Source organism: Manduca sexta, chromosome 18 (assembly GCF_014839805.1).
Source record: "Manduca sexta isolate Smith_Timp_Sample1 chromosome 18, JHU_Msex_v1.0, whole genome shotgun sequence".
Taxonomy (NCBI): domain Eukaryota; kingdom Metazoa; phylum Arthropoda; class Insecta; order Lepidoptera; family Sphingidae; genus Manduca; species Manduca sexta.
Window position 1 is genome coordinate 15,460,941 of NC_051132.1, and position 21,712 is coordinate 15,482,652.

At 35.4% G+C, this 21,712-nt stretch overlaps 2 protein-coding genes and 1 long non-coding RNA gene across 3 annotated transcripts; all 3 read left to right on the forward strand.

Moving 5' to 3' along the window:
• The first annotated feature begins 479 nt into the window (after nucleotides 1-479).
• On the forward strand, nucleotides 480-1,572 carry LOC119189728. Its single transcript, XR_005112574.1, has 2 exons — nucleotides 480-581; nucleotides 1,361-1,572. It is a non-coding gene; the product is annotated as an uncharacterized LOC119189728 (long non-coding RNA).
• A 7,214-nt stretch (nucleotides 1,573-8,786) lies between these two features.
• On the forward strand, nucleotides 8,787-11,411 carry LOC119189727 (hemolymph trypsin inhibitor A). Its single transcript, XM_037440206.1, has 4 exons — nucleotides 8,787-8,942; nucleotides 9,963-10,013; nucleotides 10,388-10,442; nucleotides 11,234-11,411. Exons 1-4 carry the CDS (start codon nucleotides 8,885-8,887, stop codon nucleotides 11,346-11,348), a joined length of 279 nt encoding a protein of 92 aa, XP_037296103.1. The 5' UTR covers nucleotides 8,787-8,884; the 3' UTR covers nucleotides 11,349-11,411.
• A 2,116-nt stretch (nucleotides 11,412-13,527) lies between these two features.
• On the forward strand, nucleotides 13,528-19,102 carry LOC115440286 (hemolymph trypsin inhibitor B-like). The gene is made up of 3 exons (XM_030164522.2): nucleotides 13,528-13,684; nucleotides 15,053-15,113; nucleotides 18,570-19,102. The coding sequence occupies exons 1-3, from the start codon at nucleotides 13,627-13,629 to the stop codon at nucleotides 18,685-18,687; spliced, it is 237 nt and encodes a 78-aa protein (XP_030020382.1). The 5' UTR covers nucleotides 13,528-13,626; the 3' UTR covers nucleotides 18,688-19,102.
• The last annotated feature ends 2,610 nt before the right edge of the window (nucleotides 19,103-21,712 follow it).

Sequence of the window (21,712 nt, forward strand, 5' to 3'; positions counted from 1 at the left end):
ACAAAATAACAGTATTTATCCACTATTTAATGGATGTTATTATACATATAAACCTTCCTCTTGAATCATTCTATCTATTAAAAAAACCGCATCAAAATCCGTTGCGTAGTTTTAAAGATTTAAGCATACAAAGGGACATAGTGACAGAGAAAGCGACTTTGTTTTATACTATGTAGTGACTATGTAGTGATGATGTATGTAGATATGCTAAGGTGGTTTAGGCATTTGGAGAGGATGGATGATAAGAGACTGACAAAGAGGGTTTATAAGGCCAATGTGTATGGAAGAGCCGGTAGGGGTCGACCGCACCGAACCTTCGAATGTCAGATATCTGACATTCTCAGTAAAGGCCAGGTCAAAAGTACTGAACCGGCGGGAATGTATGAAAAGATTAATGAAGATGGAGGAAGTGTGAGAAGTATGCCAGAATCGTGCAAAGTGGCTATCCATAGTCTCTGCCTACCCCTATGGGATATAGGCGTGATACTATGTATGTAAATACAATATTATATATTTTCAGGTGCTGAAGACATATGTTCGTTGCCACCGGAAGTGGGTCCCTGCAGAGCCGGTTTTCGGAAGTAATTAACACAAAACAATAAATGATAACAAATAATCATAAAAACTTGCTTCACAAACACGCTTTACACGCGACTTTATTCATTACGTGATGTACGCGACTTCGGTCGCTGACAGCCTTTCCCGCTAAAAATAAATCTATTTAGAAATACTAATTACAATATAATTATTTTCTACATAAGCAAATTACCGGAATAAGTGGCCTATATGTGAATCCAGGAAATAGTCTATTCGTGCATCAAATTTTATCCAAATCCGTTCAGTGGTTTAAATTTTTAGTACTAACAATCATTCACACAAACATTCGCGTTCATCATTAGAGAAAAATAGTATGAATTCACATTTATTTATACTTAGTATAATATGTAATTCACTTTGCCTGTGGTAGGTACTACAGCAATGTCTTTTTCTGCCGCCAAGTAGCAATATGTAGTCACTGCTGTGTTCCGGTTTGAAGGACATTGTAGCCAGCGTAACTACTGGACATAATGAGACTTAACATCTCATGTCTCAGGATGGCGAGCGCAGTGGAATATCAAACAATACTTTGATATTCAAGGTGTCGGTATTTTTACTGTTTATGGGCGGTCGTATCGCTTACCATCAGGCGAACGGCAAGCTCGTCTCGTCATTCAAAGCAATAAAAAAACATTTTCTATAGATCTATGTTATATTTACTGCCGACTACAACCTATTATAATCACTTAATACTGCCGTTATAAAACTAACGTGTCTTTTTGCCTCAAATAAAAATGATAACCAATTAATAATTATATTCCAGATTCGCATACTACAGCGAGCTGAACAAGTGTAAATTATTTACATACGGTGGTTGTCAAGGAAACGAAAACAACTTCGAAACACTGCAAGCATGTGAGCAAGCTTGTGTGAAAAAGTGATACTAAAAAAGACGCATCCAGTGACCGCTCAGCCTTATTCTCAAACTATATTGAATTTTATATAAATAAATATTGGTAAAAATATTATATCCCACATACCTTGTTTATTTTTTGAAAACATCATAATCGATACAAATAAATTACATTTTTACAGAATAGCCTTTTTATTTATACAGGGTCATTTTGACATTGCGTTACTAAATGAAACCACATACTCGTACCTATGCTGACATTGGGCCAAAAATCATCCCTAAATAACGAATATTTTCACCAAAAAACCTAGTTTTATTTTTCTGTTTTTTTGATCATTTTGTAGTTTCATGCGAATATGGCTTGTGTGTGAGTGAATTTCTGACTGAAAGTATGATATTGCCGTTACAACGAATTCTCTTAGAGTAATAGTAGTGGCTTTAGGGCGCGTAAAATTAAAATGACTTTTTATTAATATTTATTTTGTTCGAAACTTACACTTTTTTATTTTACATCTACGGCTCGAGTCACTTATTGTAAAGTATTATTTCCAAATAGATAAATATATGACACCGAAGCAATCCATATATAATACAATATATAATAGTTTAGAACAAATAAAAAAAATCTGTCTCCTGCAAAAAATACAAATTGTCGGTTACAATGTTTCTACAAAGGCTCGCCTAGGAAACACAAAATGTTGTAACCGACATACAATAACATTTTAATATTTTTTTATAAGCGACACACAAATTAACAGTAATTTATATATATCGAAACTCAATAACATTAACGTTGCGTTTTTATCATTTAGGTCGGAAATGAATGTCGATAATATTACCTTTGCTATACTTCCCGTTGCCCCCGACTCAATATGCGTGAAAGTCTTTTCCTGAAAAAAAATCGAGATCCATGCATTTTCTAAGATAAAAGTAACGTAGATCACACTCTACGCAAAAACAAAAAGACAGTAGTAAGATAAAATTATTATTAAAAAAACAACTACTAGACTACAATGTAGCTACTGAACACAAGACTTAACATCTATCTCAAGATGGCGAGTGCAGTAGAATACCAAAAAATACTTTGTAATTCAGGGTGTTAGATGGTGTTTTTACTGTTTATGGGCGGTCGTATCGCATACCATCAGGCGAACGCCAAGCTCGTCTCGTCATTCAAAGCAATAAAAAAACTAACATACTTTCATTTTTTTGTTTATACATATCTATGCATGTACTATCGATATAAATGCTTATATATTATGTAGATTATGAAACACCAAAATAAAATTATAGTATCGAGGTAAATACTATACAAGCCTAAAGTATCGATTAGTTGTTACTTGTAAAAATATTTCGAAATATACAAGACGTGTAAAATGAAGAAAATTTTATTTTTTCTTTTTTTAATAGCCATTATTTATTGCAATGAAGACGAAGGTATTTTAGTTTAGTTTTAAAAACTGTGCATATATTCAAAATATATTAAGTAAATAACGCCGTTTCTCCCCGAACGGGTAGGCACAAACAGTACATATATATTTATATCAACTTATTTTCAGAATAATTCCTCGTAGTTTCGTGGTTTACTGTGAAATTAATAGTTTTATTATCAATTTAGTTTATTTATTTCTATAAAAATGAATAGGCTGAAATATTTCACCTAATTGTTTAAGCGACACAAACAACAATAACCATCAAAATATTGACTAAAAAGTCTTAAGGCAATATAATTATTTTGATAACAAAGTTCTATGATTTATTTTGCTTCACGGTGAATGAGAACATCGTGGCGAAACCTACATACCAGAGAATGTTTCACAAAGAATTTCGAAGGTATGTAAAGTCTGCCAACCCACACTAGGCCAGCATAGTTGACTGGTGCCTAAACCCTCTCATTAGTAGAGGAGGCTCTTGCCCAGCTGGTATTATAATTATTACGTTATTAAAGTTCATAAAGATAGAACCCTGTTATAGGGACGGTAACAGGCCTGCACAATGCATAATTGTGCCAAGCGCCAAGAGATGGCGTTTTTAGTTAGTAGGAATAATAATCTATCGATACTAATCTCTACGTTAGGTCTAAGGCAATCACTAGGCAGAGCAAAAAAAATATACGGATTGTTTATTTTCAGACACTCAAGATATATGTGATTTAAAACTATGTCTCGGACCTTGTTTGGCATATATTATAAGGTCAGTTCTAATATGAAATATTTTATACGGTAACTGTAACTTTGTTGCAGTGACTGTCGACTAATCGACAGTTGATTAGTTGAAGCAACTTTCTGTATCGTAGGAGTTGTTTTATAAATATTGATACTTTGTTGTCGCAGCCGCGAGTCTTAAGTCAGGTTATTTGATACAAGTTGACAGCGTGTATGCGAGGCCTAACCGCCATTTTAATAAAAAACAGTTAGAATTTTAAATTATTAACCCTGTATGACCCTACCCTCGGTACTCTGAGATATTGAAAGGTATGTCAAATGCACTAACGCCTTCAAAACCATTAAAATTGGAAAACAATGCATTGTGGTAACCTGCGTAAACATACGAATCGTTTCAAGTATTTTCTGCCGCCAAGCAGCCGTGTGTAGTCACTTATGTGTTCCGGGTTGAAGGACATTGTAGCCAGTGTAACTACCGGACATAATAAGACTTAACATCTGATGTCTCAGTATGGCAAGCGCAAACGATACTTTGTAATTCAAGGTGTTAGATGGTGTTTCTACTTTTTATCATTCAAAGCAATAAAAAAAGTAGTAATTGAATATAAAAAATGTGAATTATTAATTTAAAGACTTTTTTCTATAAGAGGTAACGACTAATCAAATAATTGATTACCTCATAAAATACAAGAGATCGCACATTACATTATTTTATTACAATACTTTTAAATGTAAGATTTTACCATATTTTTATCCGACAGAAAAGCAACTCTACACAAAAAATAATTTAAAATAACGACATCTGGTGACACAAGATTAAAACTATTTGAAGTTTAACCAAGTGGAGAGTAAATGGAGACCCTTATTACACCTTTTTATATGAATTGTTCGGCAAACCTTGTCTAGATGGGTCTAAATAAAATAAAGGTCAAATAACCATGAATTATGAAATTGTTTCGTGATTTTAAAGAGGGATCAATATTATTTAATGTTTGATTATTGCCAACATTTTGAAAATCAAGAAGATAAGAAAATTTTTCATAATTAATTCAATTTATCTGTTATTTCTAAATAGAATAAAAAAAACCTTTTTTAGATATAGATACGACAACGACCTAAAGCAGTGTAGAAAATTCGTATACGGCGGTTGTCAAGGGAATGAAAACAATTTCGAAACTAACAAAGAGTGCGAAGATGCCTGCCTTGGCGACTGATGTGCTCAACGTGACCGTCCTGAAGTTAGTCCAATGACGTCACAGCTAGTGTTTCATCTAGGGGAGGGAAGGGATTGCTGCCTTTCAATAGCGAAGGGTAACATTTTCCGAAATGAAATCCGACACAACACATAGGTACTACTAATATGCATAAATTTGCAAATCATTCCAATGATAATTAGTTTTTACATAAATTGTGAAAGAGAAGTATGCGGGAATCGGGATAAACGGTCCCTTCGCCACTGCTGCCCCATTTGGGTTTTGTATACCTACGATTTTTTCTATATGCTTATGTTGGATTAGTTAAATTACTGGAAATACCTATAAAAAAATGCGTCTGGCAAAGGCCAAGATGTGGGTTACACCCCTCGGCCATGACTGATATCAAAAGACATGCATATAATAGACAAAACCATAGACCTAGAAATTCTTAATCAAAAGGTATGATTCCTACATCTAGGCATACGGTATAGGTCTAACATCAGGACGGCCAAATTACACTGTACCAATTTGACGTGAAATATTCATAAATTTTGTGATTTGTGAGGTATTTTTTGTTTACCCATAAACTTAATAAAATTGAATTTTGCACACTCTGCACTCTATGATCCCTTAGACCCAGCAGAACACGGTTTAAAAATGCAAAAACAAACAGAAATGTATCTAAATTCAGTGCATCATGTAATATAAACTGAAATATAACGCGTCTATGTAAGGAATAACTCCCATTGATGCTGATTCATGAGACAAACCATGTATTTTCACTGTATATTAAACTCTATGTCGGTTAGAATAACGTACAGTGTTAAGGAAGTATAAATCGACGGTTGAAAAACTAATCGACGTAAGCGACATTGTTTTGTGACATTAAGTTTAATACATATTTAAAATAAGCACTTTTTTCTATTTTTTTTTTTAATCTAGTTTAAATTTTTCGAAAAAATGTCGCTTAAGTCAATTAGCATTTGAAACGTCAAAATACATAATTGGGTCAGTTCGTGCTTTTCCAGGCGTCTGTATCTATGTTTATTATCTATAACAAAATAATTTATCTATTTTATTTATAACTCAAATAAAGCTTTAATATATACACTCAACTGGTCTCAAGTCATACTAATGATATTAGGTTATCTCTATTGTAACTAATATGTAGATATTGAGTGTAGATTCATTTGGTCTCAAGATGATACTATTGACATCGGACTATCTCTATAGCAGCTATACTCTAAGTGTGTTCCGCGGAACCCTAGGGTTCCGTGATACCTCTGTCGGGGTTCCGCAAGAATTTAGAAAAAAAAATCAAAACACCTCTCTCTGGTCGTTCCGCGGCCGCGCGGAGACAAAACGCTATGAACGTTATTTATTTATTTATTTGTATTTGTAGAAACATGTGTTACAATGGCTGGTACAATATCTCATAAGTTTGGTATCAACAATTTTATACTTGTACAACCCGTTCGCTCTAAGTTTGCCGGTCTGTGGAATGCGCGTACCCTCCCCCACGTGACAACAAAACTTATAATGTGTCATAGTTTTACCCAAATATGTATGTACACAATTTTTATTGTTACAATTAAATAAAAAATATTTTTTTATTATGTTGACGCCGAAGCTGATATGAGACTCCAACTTTCTTCCATCAAACCTGATATCGACCAATGGATGAAAAATAAAAAACAGTTTCATACCTCCCACTAGTTAAATTTTTTCTTTTTTAATGTTTTCTATTATTGTCCTTGCCAAGTGGTGAAGTAAATAATAATTAGTAACTGTTACATTGTACTTTTATTATGCTGATTAATAAAGAATACACTTATAAAAACAATTGTTTTATTGTAGGGTTCCATCAAGTATTTTGCTTCCCAAAAGGGTTCCGTCATTTAAAAAGTTTGAGAACCACTGCTCTATAGTAACTATTTGCATCGGCACTGCAGCCATACTATGAAGCTCGATTAACCGCCATTTTTAATAAACGATCCCAATCGATTTTTTTTTATCTATCTCAAAAATGAACCAATAACAAAAAAGTTCATTTTGACATGCTTACAAATGAGTTATTTTGATTGGTTCATTCTCGGAATGGGATTAAAGATTGAAATCGGGGGTCGTTTATTGAAAAAGCCTGTAAATAACCCTAGGTTTAATTACTTATAAATCAACGCTACCCAGACCAAATTCTATCTTCAAATATTTAGCCACAAAAGCTAAGAATCAATTCAAAACTTTATATCTATCTTAATTTTAATAGAATTCTTTCCTTGTCTAAAATAAAGTCAACCCTTTATATTTAATTTTGAGTGCAGAATAATACTTTGTCCTAAGGGCACAAAATTCACGATTTTGTTTGTGACGAACTAATTACTCCAATTCAATCGACGAGAATGTATGTAAAATCCGCCACACACACTACATCAGCGTGGACTAAGGCTGAAAACCTTGTAGGCTTCATTTATAATTCTATTAGTATCTAGGACGAAGGTGCTCAGCAGTGAGAGAGAGAAACAGAAGAGATGTTATCATTCTTATAAAGACATTGAACGTACATCATTCGACGTAAAACATCACAGGTATCTAAATACAGAATTAGGATTAGAAATATAGTTTCGCGATATTACATATGCTTTATAACAGATTTGGATCATTACTCATGACTGTGCGTGTGCACGTCTCCCTTCGTTATGAAAATCATGTTAAAAAATCCACACAAAGTAACGCCTGTCATGAAAATTGTAATCCTAAATTCACCAGGTTTTGTCCCGCACTCGCCCAGCAACCCCAACGCCACTGCAATTCCATACACCTGGTGTGTAAAAAAGGGCGCTACGCCAGTGCGTCTCACACCACTGCGCACCGGCTATTTAAAACACAGTGCGTGTATTTTGCTGCACTTCCTTAGCGCATTTTATAACACGTTTTGTGTGGTTTGGCACCCTTGTAGAATTTTTATACCACACGCTTGGTAACTAGTCTTTGATGCTATAGTGGCGTTGCGCGTTTGAAACCGAAAAAAGTGTGTGTGTGTATCAATGCATGGCTGATTTTTTTTATATATGACTTACGTTTCTTAGCTTGATAAGGGTCGACTTATAGAAATGCATCGGACTTTTAGGTAACCGCTTTATTCGCTCGCCTTTGAATTAAGTGACCATGCTAAGAGCTACCCACTAACAAGATATAATCCTCGGATCACATCGGGCACGTGGAGAGGAAAGAGATATCAACGATCATAAGCAATGATCGAAGATTATTTATAATAAGATAACCTACTTGCTCTTCTGTCGACTTGTGCTTACTTTTTACAATATTTTTAACGAATTCTATAAAAAAAAAAACATATCTTTACCTCAATAATACTCTATCGTTTGGCAGAATTAATATATCACGATTTGTTTAAAATTTAATTATTGAACCCAAAACAGGTTATCATTTTAATAATTACTAGTATATGCGGCGATATGAAAATATATGAACAAAACAATTGCCATTCCAAGAAATCATTAGATAACATAAATTCACGCTTTATTTCCACTGGGATAAGCAGAAAACGTTTAGCAGAGGCTATTTTTGTAATGTATGGCGAGCATAGCGCCTCGAGTTCAAATGTCGAGCAACTTATGGGATTAGGATAGCTTTTGGTGGGAAATCAGGCCAGCGATGTTAAAGATATGTTACTTCTCACTAATATTATAGGTGCAAAATTATTTGAACGTTTGTAAGAACTAAACTTCGAAACCCCTGAACGGATTTAGATGAAATTTAGCACACAAATAAACCATGTTTTGTTCAAATATTTGTCTGTGTGTGGCGCCGGCATTAGATTAAAGTACAAGCTCTTTGTCTCGGAAAATAACGACTGAACATTTATCCTGAAAAAGGAGTTTGAGGCGGGCGGAGTTGTGAGCGCATCTCTGTTAATATTCCTGATATAAATAATTTTAAATTAAGTGTTTATCAATACAGCTCTTCAAATAGGTCAAGTGCATGTCACATGGTATAATTTTATCTGGACACAATTATTTCGCCATTTGGACGATACATTTGTGTTCTTACTCACAATGAATTTATTATATTTCCTTTCGTTTCTGGGCTGTATTACTCTCTGCTTGAGTGCCGGTAAGTACAATATAAATTCATTTCGTAAATATGTTGTGACAAAAAATATTTCGCTCAATATTCCGAATCTTCATTACAAAGAAAACTTTAAGCCATCTGTATTTGAGTTGTTTTTATTCTTGATACCATCTATTTTAATTAAAAAAAAAATGAAACATGAAAATAATATATTAAAGCGCTTTATTCACGCTCAATCTTGACGTATCGCTCGCTGTACGCCACGGTTGGACGCAGCATATACAATACCGTACACGCATCCATCGCAGATTTTTAATATAATAAATACAACAAATATACGAAAACAACATCTAAAGTTCAGTTTTAATTAGTCTCTGACTCCAAATTTGATCGATTGTTCTGCTAAGTTTTTTATTAGATTTTTATTATGCATTTAGCTACAAAGCAGAAGTATTAAGTAATATTGATGTGGGCACTCGCTGGATCGTGCAAATCCAAAAAGCAATTAATAATAATTATTGACGTACGTCTAGACTATTCGCTGTCCTTTTGCATCAGGCATCGTGTGTCCCTGGTTGGCTTACATCAAGATGGAACGTGAATAAAACGCTTAAATTTATATTTTAGAAAATATTAAATATGGAATTATTTATTCATAATTAAAAGCGAATAAAGCATTTTTTTTATAATTAAATTTTTATAATTGTAATAATATATTGACACACGAGATGGACACATGACCTCATGAATGTCGTAGGAGGTTGCCAGATGCGGGCTTCCAATAGGGCGATCTGGAAATCATTGGAGGAGGCCCATGTTCAGCAGTGGACATCCTGCGGCTGATACTCATGATGATGATGAATAATATATTTATAAGAATTGGTCTCTCAATGCATTGTTGGAAAGAAATAGTGTTTGAAAATATTATTTATTTACTAGTTGACCCGACAGACGTTGTCCTGTCTTAACTGTGAATTTGACCAAGGGAAATAGGAATTCATTTTTATATATATATAGATATTTCTTCGTTAAAAACGATTGTGATTTTTATTACTTTTACAGGTTTGTACAAACCTCCTAATAACATAGAATCTGAGAACGAAGTTTACACCGGTAAGAGATCGTTCATGTTTATTTAAATTATAAAGTATTTTTCTATTACATAGTAAGGTAAACAAGCAACAGATTACAGGAATAAACAGCCGGCGGTAGGCTTCTCATATACAAGAGTGTGTTTTTGTAGATATCAGTGGCGTAGGATCCTTATAACCCGATTACTACCGGCTTCCCTTTATGTAGAATGTATGTAAATATAAAAAATACAGAATTTAGCGTATTAGTTCTAGTTTTTCGTTACCCAGCAGATTTTCTTACTCTTTCCTCGTCAAATGTTAGAAAATCATGAGATTCTAAACTAAGACTGCTGTCACTAGACCAAAAAGATTTAAATATCAAAGTATTTATATAATTAAATTGATATATTTCAGGAAATATTTGCTTCTTGCCATTGGAAGTTGGGGTATGCCGAGCTCTGTTCTTTAGGTAAGTTCGAAGACAATTCAGAAACGTTACTTAGCTAAGTACGGAGCAATGCTATGGTAGTAAGTCACATAATTTCGTTGCGGGATAATGACAACGTAGTTTTCCTGAGACTCGCCGAGCTTCACTGCTCGGTGTCATAAAGTACGTGCCACTGCTGATCCTGGCTCCCAGGAGTAAGTGGTGAGTGAGTGTAGTGGTGGGCGTGAGGGCGGAAAAGTCGCTAAAAATAAAGCTGATTAAAGTCAAATAAAACCGTAAAAATGTCGAAACAATGCATACGGGGACAATACACGTCCTCATAGTATTGTTTGTGAATGTAGTAGTCTCATTTGCTCGACTTTTACTAAAGCGTAGCGCAGACGCTCTTGTCTTGTTGACGAGAAATACTGCTATAAACAAAACTGACAGTCGAAGTTCAACATACCTGTACTTATTCATCCTGCTATTCCAAATGTGGGGTTGGCGCAACACTTTCGAATCCCAGGTCGGGCAAAGTGATATTTGTGTTTTTCGGCTCAGTATCAGCCCGGAGTCTATGCCCGGTATGGTGATAGGCTCGTCCTCTATCACATCATGGGACGGAACACACTTGGCGTAAAACCCTGGTTGCGCCTTTGCATACTCCTTTGGAGATAAATGCGAGATGTGTGATTTTAAATGATTGCTAACAATCATTTTACAGAATTATTGCTAGCAATATACATTTATGAAATAACTGACGATTCTCGCCTTAGAAACCAATTTAAAAACAACTTATTGTGGGACCAAGATTAATGTTACTTTGATTTCAGGTACGGATACGATCCAGCGATAAAGGCATGCAAGGAATTCATGTACGGCGGTTGCCAAGGGAACGCTAACAATTTCAAGACTTTAGAAGAATGCCAGGAAGCCTGTGAAGCCTAAGTACCTGGACTTCGTTAAAACTATGATGTTAAGATATAACACTTCAATAAAAAGTTATAAATACAGAATCGTTTAACTAAAACCCTCAAATATACTCAAGCCCTTTTCCCAAATGTTTAAGCAGAGATGTACCAACACCTAGAGTTCGAAAGCTTCTAGCATAATGTGATACGGGCCAATATATTTTTTGATTTATATATATCCAAACACACAATGTGAATAATTATCGATGAGTCTAAAATCTTCATTCATATTTTGGAAAAAAAATAATAATATCCGGTTAGAAAATTTAAACCAAGCTTAATTTGATGTCATTCGGTACTCTAGCAAGGATCAAAGACTATGGGATATCAACGTAGGTTTAGCAAAGGGACTGATAAATGATGGGGTAAAAAGTTTTCGAATGGAAACCATAGACGACATAATCGAGGTCAATGGACGTCACTTGATGTAGGTTTCCAAAAGACCGGTCTGGTAATCTTGAAAGAGTCCTATGTTCAACAGTGAACAGTGGACATGAAACTAATGCATATAAGATAAGCAAGCCGCTCGCTTAAAGGAAGATACTTAAATGAACAAAGGGCTAATGCGACGAGTCTGCGGCTCACCTGATGGTAAACGAATATTCTTAAACAGTAACAATAATAAAATTCATACTCTCATTACCCTGCATCATAGATATTAACGAAGCACTTCTTATCAGAAGAACCCGGAGCCATCCCTAATCCCTATTGCGCCGAACATTGTCTGGTTTTGATGAACATGCTACCTGTGTAGTGAGAAGTTAACTCGGCACCTCTTGTAAAAGAAACTTGGAACCATCCCTTAATGACACTGTGTGGTTTTCATCAGCATGCTACCTGAGCCATAAGACGTTAACCCGGCACCTCTCGTCAGAGAAACTTGGAACTATCCCTAATGCGCCAATGGGACATTGCATGTTACTGCATTTACGTTGTACAGGGTATAGGTATACAGTGTTAGGGATACAGCTTCGTGACGGGAGATACCATCTTTCAAGGTCGCTCAACGAAGGGTCTGGACCAGTTACCTTAACGCAACCACCCTGTCAGCCCTAGGACTACCTAGTTACAGGGTAGTGAGGTAGGTAGGTACTCCCCAAGAAATCAAACTAATGATCTATGAATCGTTCCTATCCGGCTGCCAAGTAAATACTCATAGAAATTACTGAGAGGGAGAGCTATAGCCCGGCCGTAGGTAATGTAACGTTGTCTCTAAGTTCAGGAAAGAGACACGTAATTAACCGGGCTTTGAGTTCAAGCTGCCATGGGTAATCATCTCCCGTCAGTCGAGATTCTATTGGACCCCACTCTACTTACCATCAGATGTAGTAGGGTCACTTTGTCATGCATGTAAAAAAAAACTATTATATGTACGCTCGACATTAAATTGCACTATAACAAGAGGTAATTTTTTTTGAGGAGGTAGAAATCGCACGCTGAGCCACTCCAGTTATAAAAATACATTCTTAAACTGTCCTTAATTTCTCAAAAATAGATATTGAAATATTATTTTTTTATGCTAATTAGGTCTATTGCGAATCAGGTTGGAAAAATCTTATAATATAAATCACCTAACAAACGAGTCTATTGTATAGCAGATAGTTACTATATACATGGTCTCTAGGGTCAATATAAATATCATCAGTTATGCATCACAATGGCCAATGGTGAATTTTTTGAAAAGATAACCCAAGGCAAAAAAATGGTCGTACTATTTTTTTTATTGCTACTGAATTACGAGACAAGCATGCCGCTCGCCTGATGATAAGCGATATGATCGCCCATAAACAATAGAAATACAACGCCTTGAATTATAAGTATTGTTTGGTATTCCACTGCGCTCGCCATCCTGAGACATGAAACGTTAAGTTTCATTACGTCCAGTAGTTACACTGGCTACAATGCCCTTTAAACCGATACACTATAGAGACTACACACTGCTGCTTGACGGCTGAAATAGACATTTTGGTGGTACCTACCCAGGCGAACTTACATATTGACCTACCACCAGTTAACATATCGCGGCCAATTGATCAGAAAACAAAAACTAAGACAAACGTAAATAAACCTAAAAGTGAAGCCGCTAAGAATCGGATTGTATTGACACTTCGCCACAAATGCATCAGCCTGTATATAGACTAGTTTTTATCTCCTCATGACGATTTAAAGCTGAGTATTAGCGCTAACATTTCCATAAGCGTTTGAATCGTCCAGTTATCAACATCTATTATAATTGACCAGAACGTGTTAGCAAAATGAATAAAGTGTTCGCTTTTATATTCATCGCCGCTGTTATTTGCAGTGGATTAACAGGTATTTATAGTTTTTATGCCATTGTATTAAGATTGTTTTTGCCATTCATTAAGAATATTGTGTCACAACTTAATAATCTGACTTCTAATTTCACATGACCTTAGGCTGCGTTTTGTTTCATTAATTTCCTTATTTACATCATACGTGAATATTGGCTTTGTATTCTTATAGCTACCAACTTATTCCGCAAACGACTGATCCCAAACCATTTTTTAGTATTTCTTAGCCAAATAACGAACAAAAGGTGTTATAAGAAATGCTTACAATTTCAACATTCACATTTAACGTCATTTCATTAGTCATACAAAATTTACATTTATCTAGACATAATAGTAATTTCTTATTTTACGCGACTGTTAGCCATTGAAATAAAACTATTTTGCTAATTTTATGGCGGTTTTTTTATATATTTTAATTTTTTCCCGACGTCTCCAAAACTTAGCAGCCTTCAAGGTCACGAGAAGGACTGAGGTTTTGGTCATCCGAAAACTCAAAGTTACAATATCAGCCTACATTTTACAATTGCATGAAGGCTGAAAAGTCTTCGAAATATCGGGAAAAAATTATGAAATATAAGAGACCGCGATTAAATATAATAAAACATGTTTGATTGCAATCTCTAACATTCTCGTAAACATAAGAAATCATTACTTCACGGAGTTTTTATGTAAACGTAGTATAACCGCTTCCTCACTACTACCTCTCCGTAGGTTTTGACGATGATGATTTCCATGATGTAAAATCAAGTCAATACGAAGACTCAGATAGTAATTGCTCTATAATAATGTCAGCCCTGTAATATATACTGTCCCACTGTTGGGTACGGGCCTCCTCTACTACTGAGAGGGATTAGCCATAGTCCACCACGCTGGCCTAGTGCGGATTGGTAGACTTCACACACCTTCGTTATTCCTATAGAGAACATCTCAGGTGTGCAGGTTTCCTCACGATGTTTTCCTTCACCGTTAAAGCAAGCGATAATTCACAAAGAATACACTCATAATTTTTAGAAAAGTCAGAGGTGTTTGCCCTTGGATTTTGAATCTGCGGACATTTGTCTCGGCAGTCCGTTCCACACAAACAACTAGGCTATCGCCGCTTTTCCTCTATAATCATTTATAGAATTAAGACTAACCTATCCATTGGCACCTTATGCTTATTCATAACCTTTTTTATTCGGGCATAGTAAATTAACTTCACCCCTAAGGGTAAGGTGATTGCAGTCCAGATAGAGTATGATTAACGAGAGATTATCCTTCACCAGTCAACGCAATTATGCCGGCTTTTTCGAAACTAAATGCATCCCGGAACGCGACATACGAGATGTATGTTTTTATCACAACTAAAATATAATGTAATGTATTTCAGATGCTGAAGACATATGCTCGTTGGAGCCGAGGAGCGGACCGTGCAGAGCCGAATTTCTGAGGTAATTATCAAATGAACACAAAAGCAGCTTACAAAGGGAAAAAATTTCATAAACACGCTGTTGCGACCAATGGCGAAGGGTCTATATAAGCCGATTCATGCCGGCTTCCCATTCATAACATATGAAGAATCTAATAATCATTGGAACGATATGCAAACCGTATTTATACATATTAGTATCTATATGTTGTTTCCCTTTCGGAAAATGTCACCCTCTGCCACTGGTTGCGACTTTGTTTATTGGTAGGTGTTACTCGCGGCTTCACTCGCTACGAAGTCCCTGTAGAAATCCGTGACGTTACCTGTAAGACGTCACTGCCATCTATTTAAAAATGTGATTAAGGAAATCCACTGAAGCAAATTACCAACAGAAAAAGTAGGCTATATGTTGATCCCTAACATGGTCTAATCGTACACCAAATTTTATCCAAATCCGTTTAGCGGTTTTTAAATTTACTTCTAACAAAGATATAAACATGTACACATTAGTATTTTAATATTCAGTATGAGCAAAAAGTTCTAAGATTATATAAAGCGGATATTGAGAAGATTGTCATACAAACATTTTGCGCTAATGCGATGGTTACTTAATCTACCATGAAATGGTAAAACATCAATGTGAAATACTTTATGTTTTTTCCATATCGTGATTTGCAACTTTTTAATGTGTATATTAGCATATTTGCTGTAAATATGATAATTTTGTAAATACTAAATGACGCTGTAACGTTTTATCACACGGACATTTCTAATAAGGTGACTTAATACGGATTGGTGCTTACTTTCGGAGCAACTATCTATACTGTTTAAAGTCTTTAAGTTCATACTCCAAGTCGTATGACACTTTAAACGATATGTAAACACAATGGCTTTAAAAAGAAAATTTGAAGAGATCTCTATGGTATAGTCTGTCACTCACACCATCGTAAACTTTGCCAATTTTCCATAGCTTCTCTTGCTATAGGTTAATGAATAATATTTACTGAGTATACTATACTATAGGCAGAATGCCGCACCACGTCTTAAAAGACCTATTAATCCTCTTAAGGTATATAGATGCAAAAACATTAAACAGTTATATCTTAGAAATCTTTGTATATGTGCAACGTAACGGGTAGTGGCAGACGCTCGCAAACCGCTTTTTTGGATTATAAATAAATAAAATGCGAACACGGATTTATACTTTTATTGACTTACTCAAGCCGGTTTTTTCTATAAAAACCTAGCGTTTACAGTTCCTCACGTGGTGCAAGCTTTTTGTTGAATTCGGCGACCTTTTTGAAATAATCTAGTTTGCGAGGGATTGTTGCAATCCGCTGAGTTGTAGCTACACTACCACACCTTGCCTTTAAATGGTTAATATTGCCCTTACTACCACACCTCGCCCTTCAATATAAATTTACTGGTGGTGGAACTCTCATATGTGAGAGTCCGCGATGTCTATTTCGGCCGTCAAGCAACAGTGAGTAGTCACCGTTGTGTTCCGGTTTAAAGAACATTCTAGCCAGTGAAACTACTGGACATAATGAGAGTTAATGTCTCATGGATGGCGAGCGCAGTGGAATACCAAACAATACTTTGTAATTTATTATGTATTAATTGTAAATGGCAAAGAGAATATAATCACTACGTTTTAAGAGACAGGACTTAATACAAAGAAATAAAATCGAATTTACATGGCGTATCAATACCAATATCACGGAAAAATACGTCAGGAACGTCAAATAATAATACTACCAACTGAACAAAATACATAGTAGTGAGCACTTTTTATCGATATCGATAAATTCTACTGGGTGGGAATCGACGCCAATGCTATTTTGATAAAATTCATATAATGTATTTTCGAGTCCACATTATCAATCCATCTCACAATATACAGTGAACATTTTAGCACTATAATTACAAGGGTGGACTAAAATGAGGACTCGAAATAAAATGAAAAGCTTTCACATGTTGAATAATAATAGTATTTTAAAATAAAATCCTTTATTCACCATGTAGGCGAATATAGTTGCACTTATGATAGGTCAAGGTACAATGAGAATATTTAATTATAAAGTCAAAGGATGGTGACACTTCTTTGTCGCACTTCTCTTGAAAGATATTATCATTTGTGCAATAATTGTTTATAAAAACATGGCACGGAAATTCAAACATTTCATCAGGAAGTGGATCAGCTTCCAAATTTTTCGATGGTATGGCTGAGTTTCTAAGGCGATTGTTCTTTTTATTAAAATCTTTGTTATTAAAGTGAGAACCACACACATATTTCAAAGTATGCAGCTTTTCTATGGGAACATATATCAAATCTTCTTTTCCCACAATCTGAACTCACTTTCGGCATCTGGAAATATTTTTTAATTGTAAATAAATTGCTTATTAAATTATATTTAAGCCTAAAATCATAAACAGTGACCAGGCACATTGATTGCTCAACGCATTTTTAAGTACACACACACACACACACACACACACACACACACACACACACACACACACACACACAGACACGACTTTAGTATTTTTTGTCCTGATGATCAGTCATCATCTTACTAATATTATAAAGCGTGTGCATGCAATTGTATGTTTATTATTCGTACCCGCAAAAAATCTAAAATGATTGCGATTAAACTTGGTATGTAGATAGTTAGAATTACTACTTTTTATCACTATGTTCCCACAGAATCTGGACCTAAATGGGTGAAACCACGGAGGGCAAATTGATTAATAAATTTAAACAGGTATCGATATCGATAATCATAACAACATCACTAGTAACATAATGGTAATTAGAAAATGAGAATTTTTATTATTTCTAAGCTACTTTATTTGCGCGATGACTAAAACATCTAATTAATGCTTACCTGACCTCATCCAATGGAAATTTCGCCATAAACATTCTGCTTTTGTGATTTAATCGACTGGCTCGATCTCCACAAATTTCACACGTAATGAAACGTTTTTGGTGGCATGTCTTTAAAACGTATTCACTTACACCAACAAAAACACTTTTGGTATATTTTTACTTGTTTGAATAACAAATAATACAAACATAAATCAATAAACACAAATGTATTCCAAAACGTCAGGAAGTAAACAAACAATAATAATGGCGGTGAGGAATAGAAAGAGAAACTGTACTGAGAGAGAGAGATAGCAGTATCCGCCATTAAATGCCATGTCAATTCCATACAAAAGATTTTTTGTTCCTTGTTGCGCTAGGCTGGTAAATGGAATTAAAATAAATTATGTACATTTTCATATAATATTCTTTTATTACAATGACAAATGTCAATCATACAATTTACTTTTTAGTGACCATAGAGTGGCCACGAACACAACATAATTCAAGGTGTTGGATGGTGTTTCTGCTGTTAATGGACGGTCGAATCGCTTACGTCATTCAAAACAATAAAAAATATATATTCCCCTTTTAAATATTATTATATTTCAGATACGCGTACTACAGCGAGGAGAATAAATGTAAATTGTTCGGATATGGTGGTTGCGACGGGAACGCTAACAACTTCGAAACAATGGGGGAATGTGTGAAAGCTTGTGTGAAACAGTGATCTAATTTAACCATTATGTTTAGACCGAGCGCACGTTGGATACGTTTGTGCGATTTTTAGTAGTCCAAATCGCACGACTACGCACGAATCTTTTTGATTAAAGAATCTCGAGATAGGAAGCTCTGTTGTGCGTTTATGCGCATCGTCATTAGATTACAGTTTTTTTGGATTATATTTTAGAAGAAACATAATGGACATCGTTTTATTCACACTATATACTTGACAGAACAGCAAGAACCTGATTAAAACGAAACTAAAGCTACAGTACTAAAACCCAGTATGTGTATTGGGTAGTCAACACATTCGTTCAAGAATCGCAGATATTAGTGCGAGTCACAATCGTGTCCAACGTGCGCTCGGACGTATTTTTTATTATATTGAATTTTATAAAAATAAATATTCTTTATCGCACGTATATTTACGTAGATATTTTTTTATTCCCGAAATATATATAAATATAAACGACACACAATACTATATATCTATATATATAAAGGAAAAGGTGTTAATTACACTATTTATAACTCAAGAACGGATGAACCGATTTGGCTGAAAATTGGTGGAGAGGTAACTTAAAACCAGGAGACGGACATAGAGTACTTTTTATCCCGTTCCCACGGGAACGGGGCGTGACATAAGACGTGGTATAAGAAAGCAAAATTTGGTATGGAGATAGTATAAGATCCTGGAAAGGTTATATGCTACTATCCCGGGAAAATATATAGTGGGACTTTTATCCCGGAAAATTCCTTCACGCGGGCGAAGCCGTGAGCAAAATCTATACTTATAATAAATCTGTAGAGAGGTCAATTCTGTACATGAAATATATTTCCAAAATAACTATCAGGGGGTGATTAGGGATCGATACTGATGCCAAAAATGCAATTAGTAAAATTTTTGTCTGTCTGTCTGTCTGTATAACCGTTATAGAAACAAAAACTACTCGACGGATTTTAACGAAACTTGGTACAATTATTTGTCATACTCCTGTGCTGGTTATAGTATACTTTTCATCACGCTACAATTAATAGGAGCAGAGCAGTGAAGGGAAATGTTGGGAAAACGGGAGAAGTTACTCCATTTTTTAAGCTACACAGAAATCATGTATGACGGAAATGTTCTCCTTAAAATTATATAAAAAATATCCCACGACAGCATATGTCTATCTTTTATGGTTGACTCACAATAACACGTGTAACTCCCGATAGCTTAGCAGTTCGAAGCTTTCTAATTATATTTATCTACTCTTACGTTTATAACACTCTCAGTCATCCCTAATTTAAAAAGTTAACATTATTAAATATTCCATAAAAAATAATCATAGAAATCGGTATAGAAACACCAAAGTTATACATGAGATACGCTAATAATAAGCCATCATGCGTGAATACTGAATCATGCTATAAGGATTATTTTTGTATATATATAAGGTCGCGAACGCACAGGCAGGCGGCTTGCTTGGCACCTAGAGGCTAGCGAATCACCTAGCGAGTAGCTTCGTAAAACGAACATTCTCGAACGTTCGCGACCGGCTCCATTTTGAAGTCCGAAATCCACGCGGGCGAAGCTGCGGGCGGAAGCTAGTTATAAATAAAACTATTGTAGTGGCGATAGCCTAGTTGGTTGTGGAACGGACTGCCGAGACGAATGTTCGCAGATTCAAATGCCTCTGACATTTCTAATGATGTGTGTATTCTTTGTGAAATATCGCTTGCTTTAATAGTGAAGGAAAATATCGTGAGAAAAGCTGCATACCTGAGAAGTTCTCTATAGGAATTTTGAAGATGTGTGAAGTCTACCATTCCGCACTAGGCCAGCGTGGTGGACTAAGGCCTAATCCCTCTCCGTACTAGAGGAGGCCCGTGCCCAACAGTGGGACAGTATACAAACAGGCCTGATATCAAATTATTGTAACCGACACGTCAATAACACATTTATTTATATAGAATTCTGACGCATATTGCAGTTGCATTTTATCATTTGGGTCGGAAATTAATACTGAATTAATTCAATTATATCTTAACTGCCTACATACACTTCCCTTGCCGAAAACATTTTATCTATACTACTATACTTCGCTTCGTTCCTGACTTCGTATGCGTGAAGGTGCATAAAATCACGCCTCTATCCCATAAGAGTAGGCAGAGACTATGTTATATAATAATATGTTTCGCTTCCTCCACCTGCATCAATCCTCTCATGCATTCCCGTCGGTTTAGGGTATTACTACTAATAAAAAATAAAAATAAAATACTTTATTTATCACGTAGGCGAACAAATTTGCACTTATGATAAGTCAAAACAAAGCATAAGAATAATTATTATTATTTCTAAACAATTATTAAAACTACTTATATAACTATGGACATTTTAAATAAGGGATAAAATTTATAATAAAAACAAGGTACAAACCGAAGTAACCAGCTCGGGCTGGCAAGTAGGGGGAAATAGAAGGATAACGCGTCGCGATCCTCGCCTACTACCAGCCTTTCACTAGTTACCTAAGTGATGATTGCCCGAAGAAGAAAGGCAGAAAGAAACTCCGGGCTTCCTACTGGCTGCTTACTGGTGGTAGATCTCTCGTATTTGAGTCCGCCTGGGTAAGTACCACCGCAATGTCTATTTCCGCGGCCACGCAACAGTGTGTAGTGGCTGTTGTGTTCCAGTTTAAAGGACATCTAGCCAGTGTAACTACTGGACATAATGAGACTTAACATCTCATATCTCAGGATAGCGAAACCCGAGAAAGTGATCCACGTAAATATGTCGCGTTCCGGGATCGGCCTATCCGATTCCAACAGACCGGCATAATTGTGTCGACTGCCGAGGGATAATCATCTCTCGTCAATCGACATTCTGTTGGACCCCACTCCACTTACCATCAGGTACAGTAGGGTCCCTTTTCCAGGGTAAACTTTTTTTATACAGACAGCTGTATAAAAAAAGTTGTCAATAATGAAAAAGAATAGCAAACAAACATACATCCATATTTTTGTTTGTAAAGACTTGAACAGTCGATATAAAT

Coding starts and splice junctions, on each gene's coding strand:
- LOC119189727 (XM_037440206.1), top strand. CDS start 8,885: ATGAATTTATTATATTTCCTTTCGTTTCTGGGCTGTATTACTCTCTGC. Junction 8,943..9,962: donor TACTCTCTGCTTGAGTGCCG/GTAAGTACAATA, acceptor TTACTTTTACAG/GTTTGTACAAACCTCCTAAT. Junction 10,014..10,387: donor TGAGAACGAAGTTTACACCG/GTAAGAGATCGT, acceptor GATATATTTCAG/GAAATATTTGCTTCTTGCCA.
- LOC115440286 (XM_030164522.2), top strand. CDS start 13,627: ATGAATAAAGTGTTCGCTTTTATATTCATCGCCGCTGTTATTTGCAGT. Junction 13,685..15,052: donor TATTTGCAGTGGATTAACAG/GTATTTATAGTT, acceptor AATGTATTTCAG/ATGCTGAAGACATATGCTCG. Junction 15,114..18,569: donor TGCAGAGCCGAATTTCTGAG/GTAATTATCAAA, acceptor ATTATATTTCAG/ATACGCGTACTACAGCGAGG.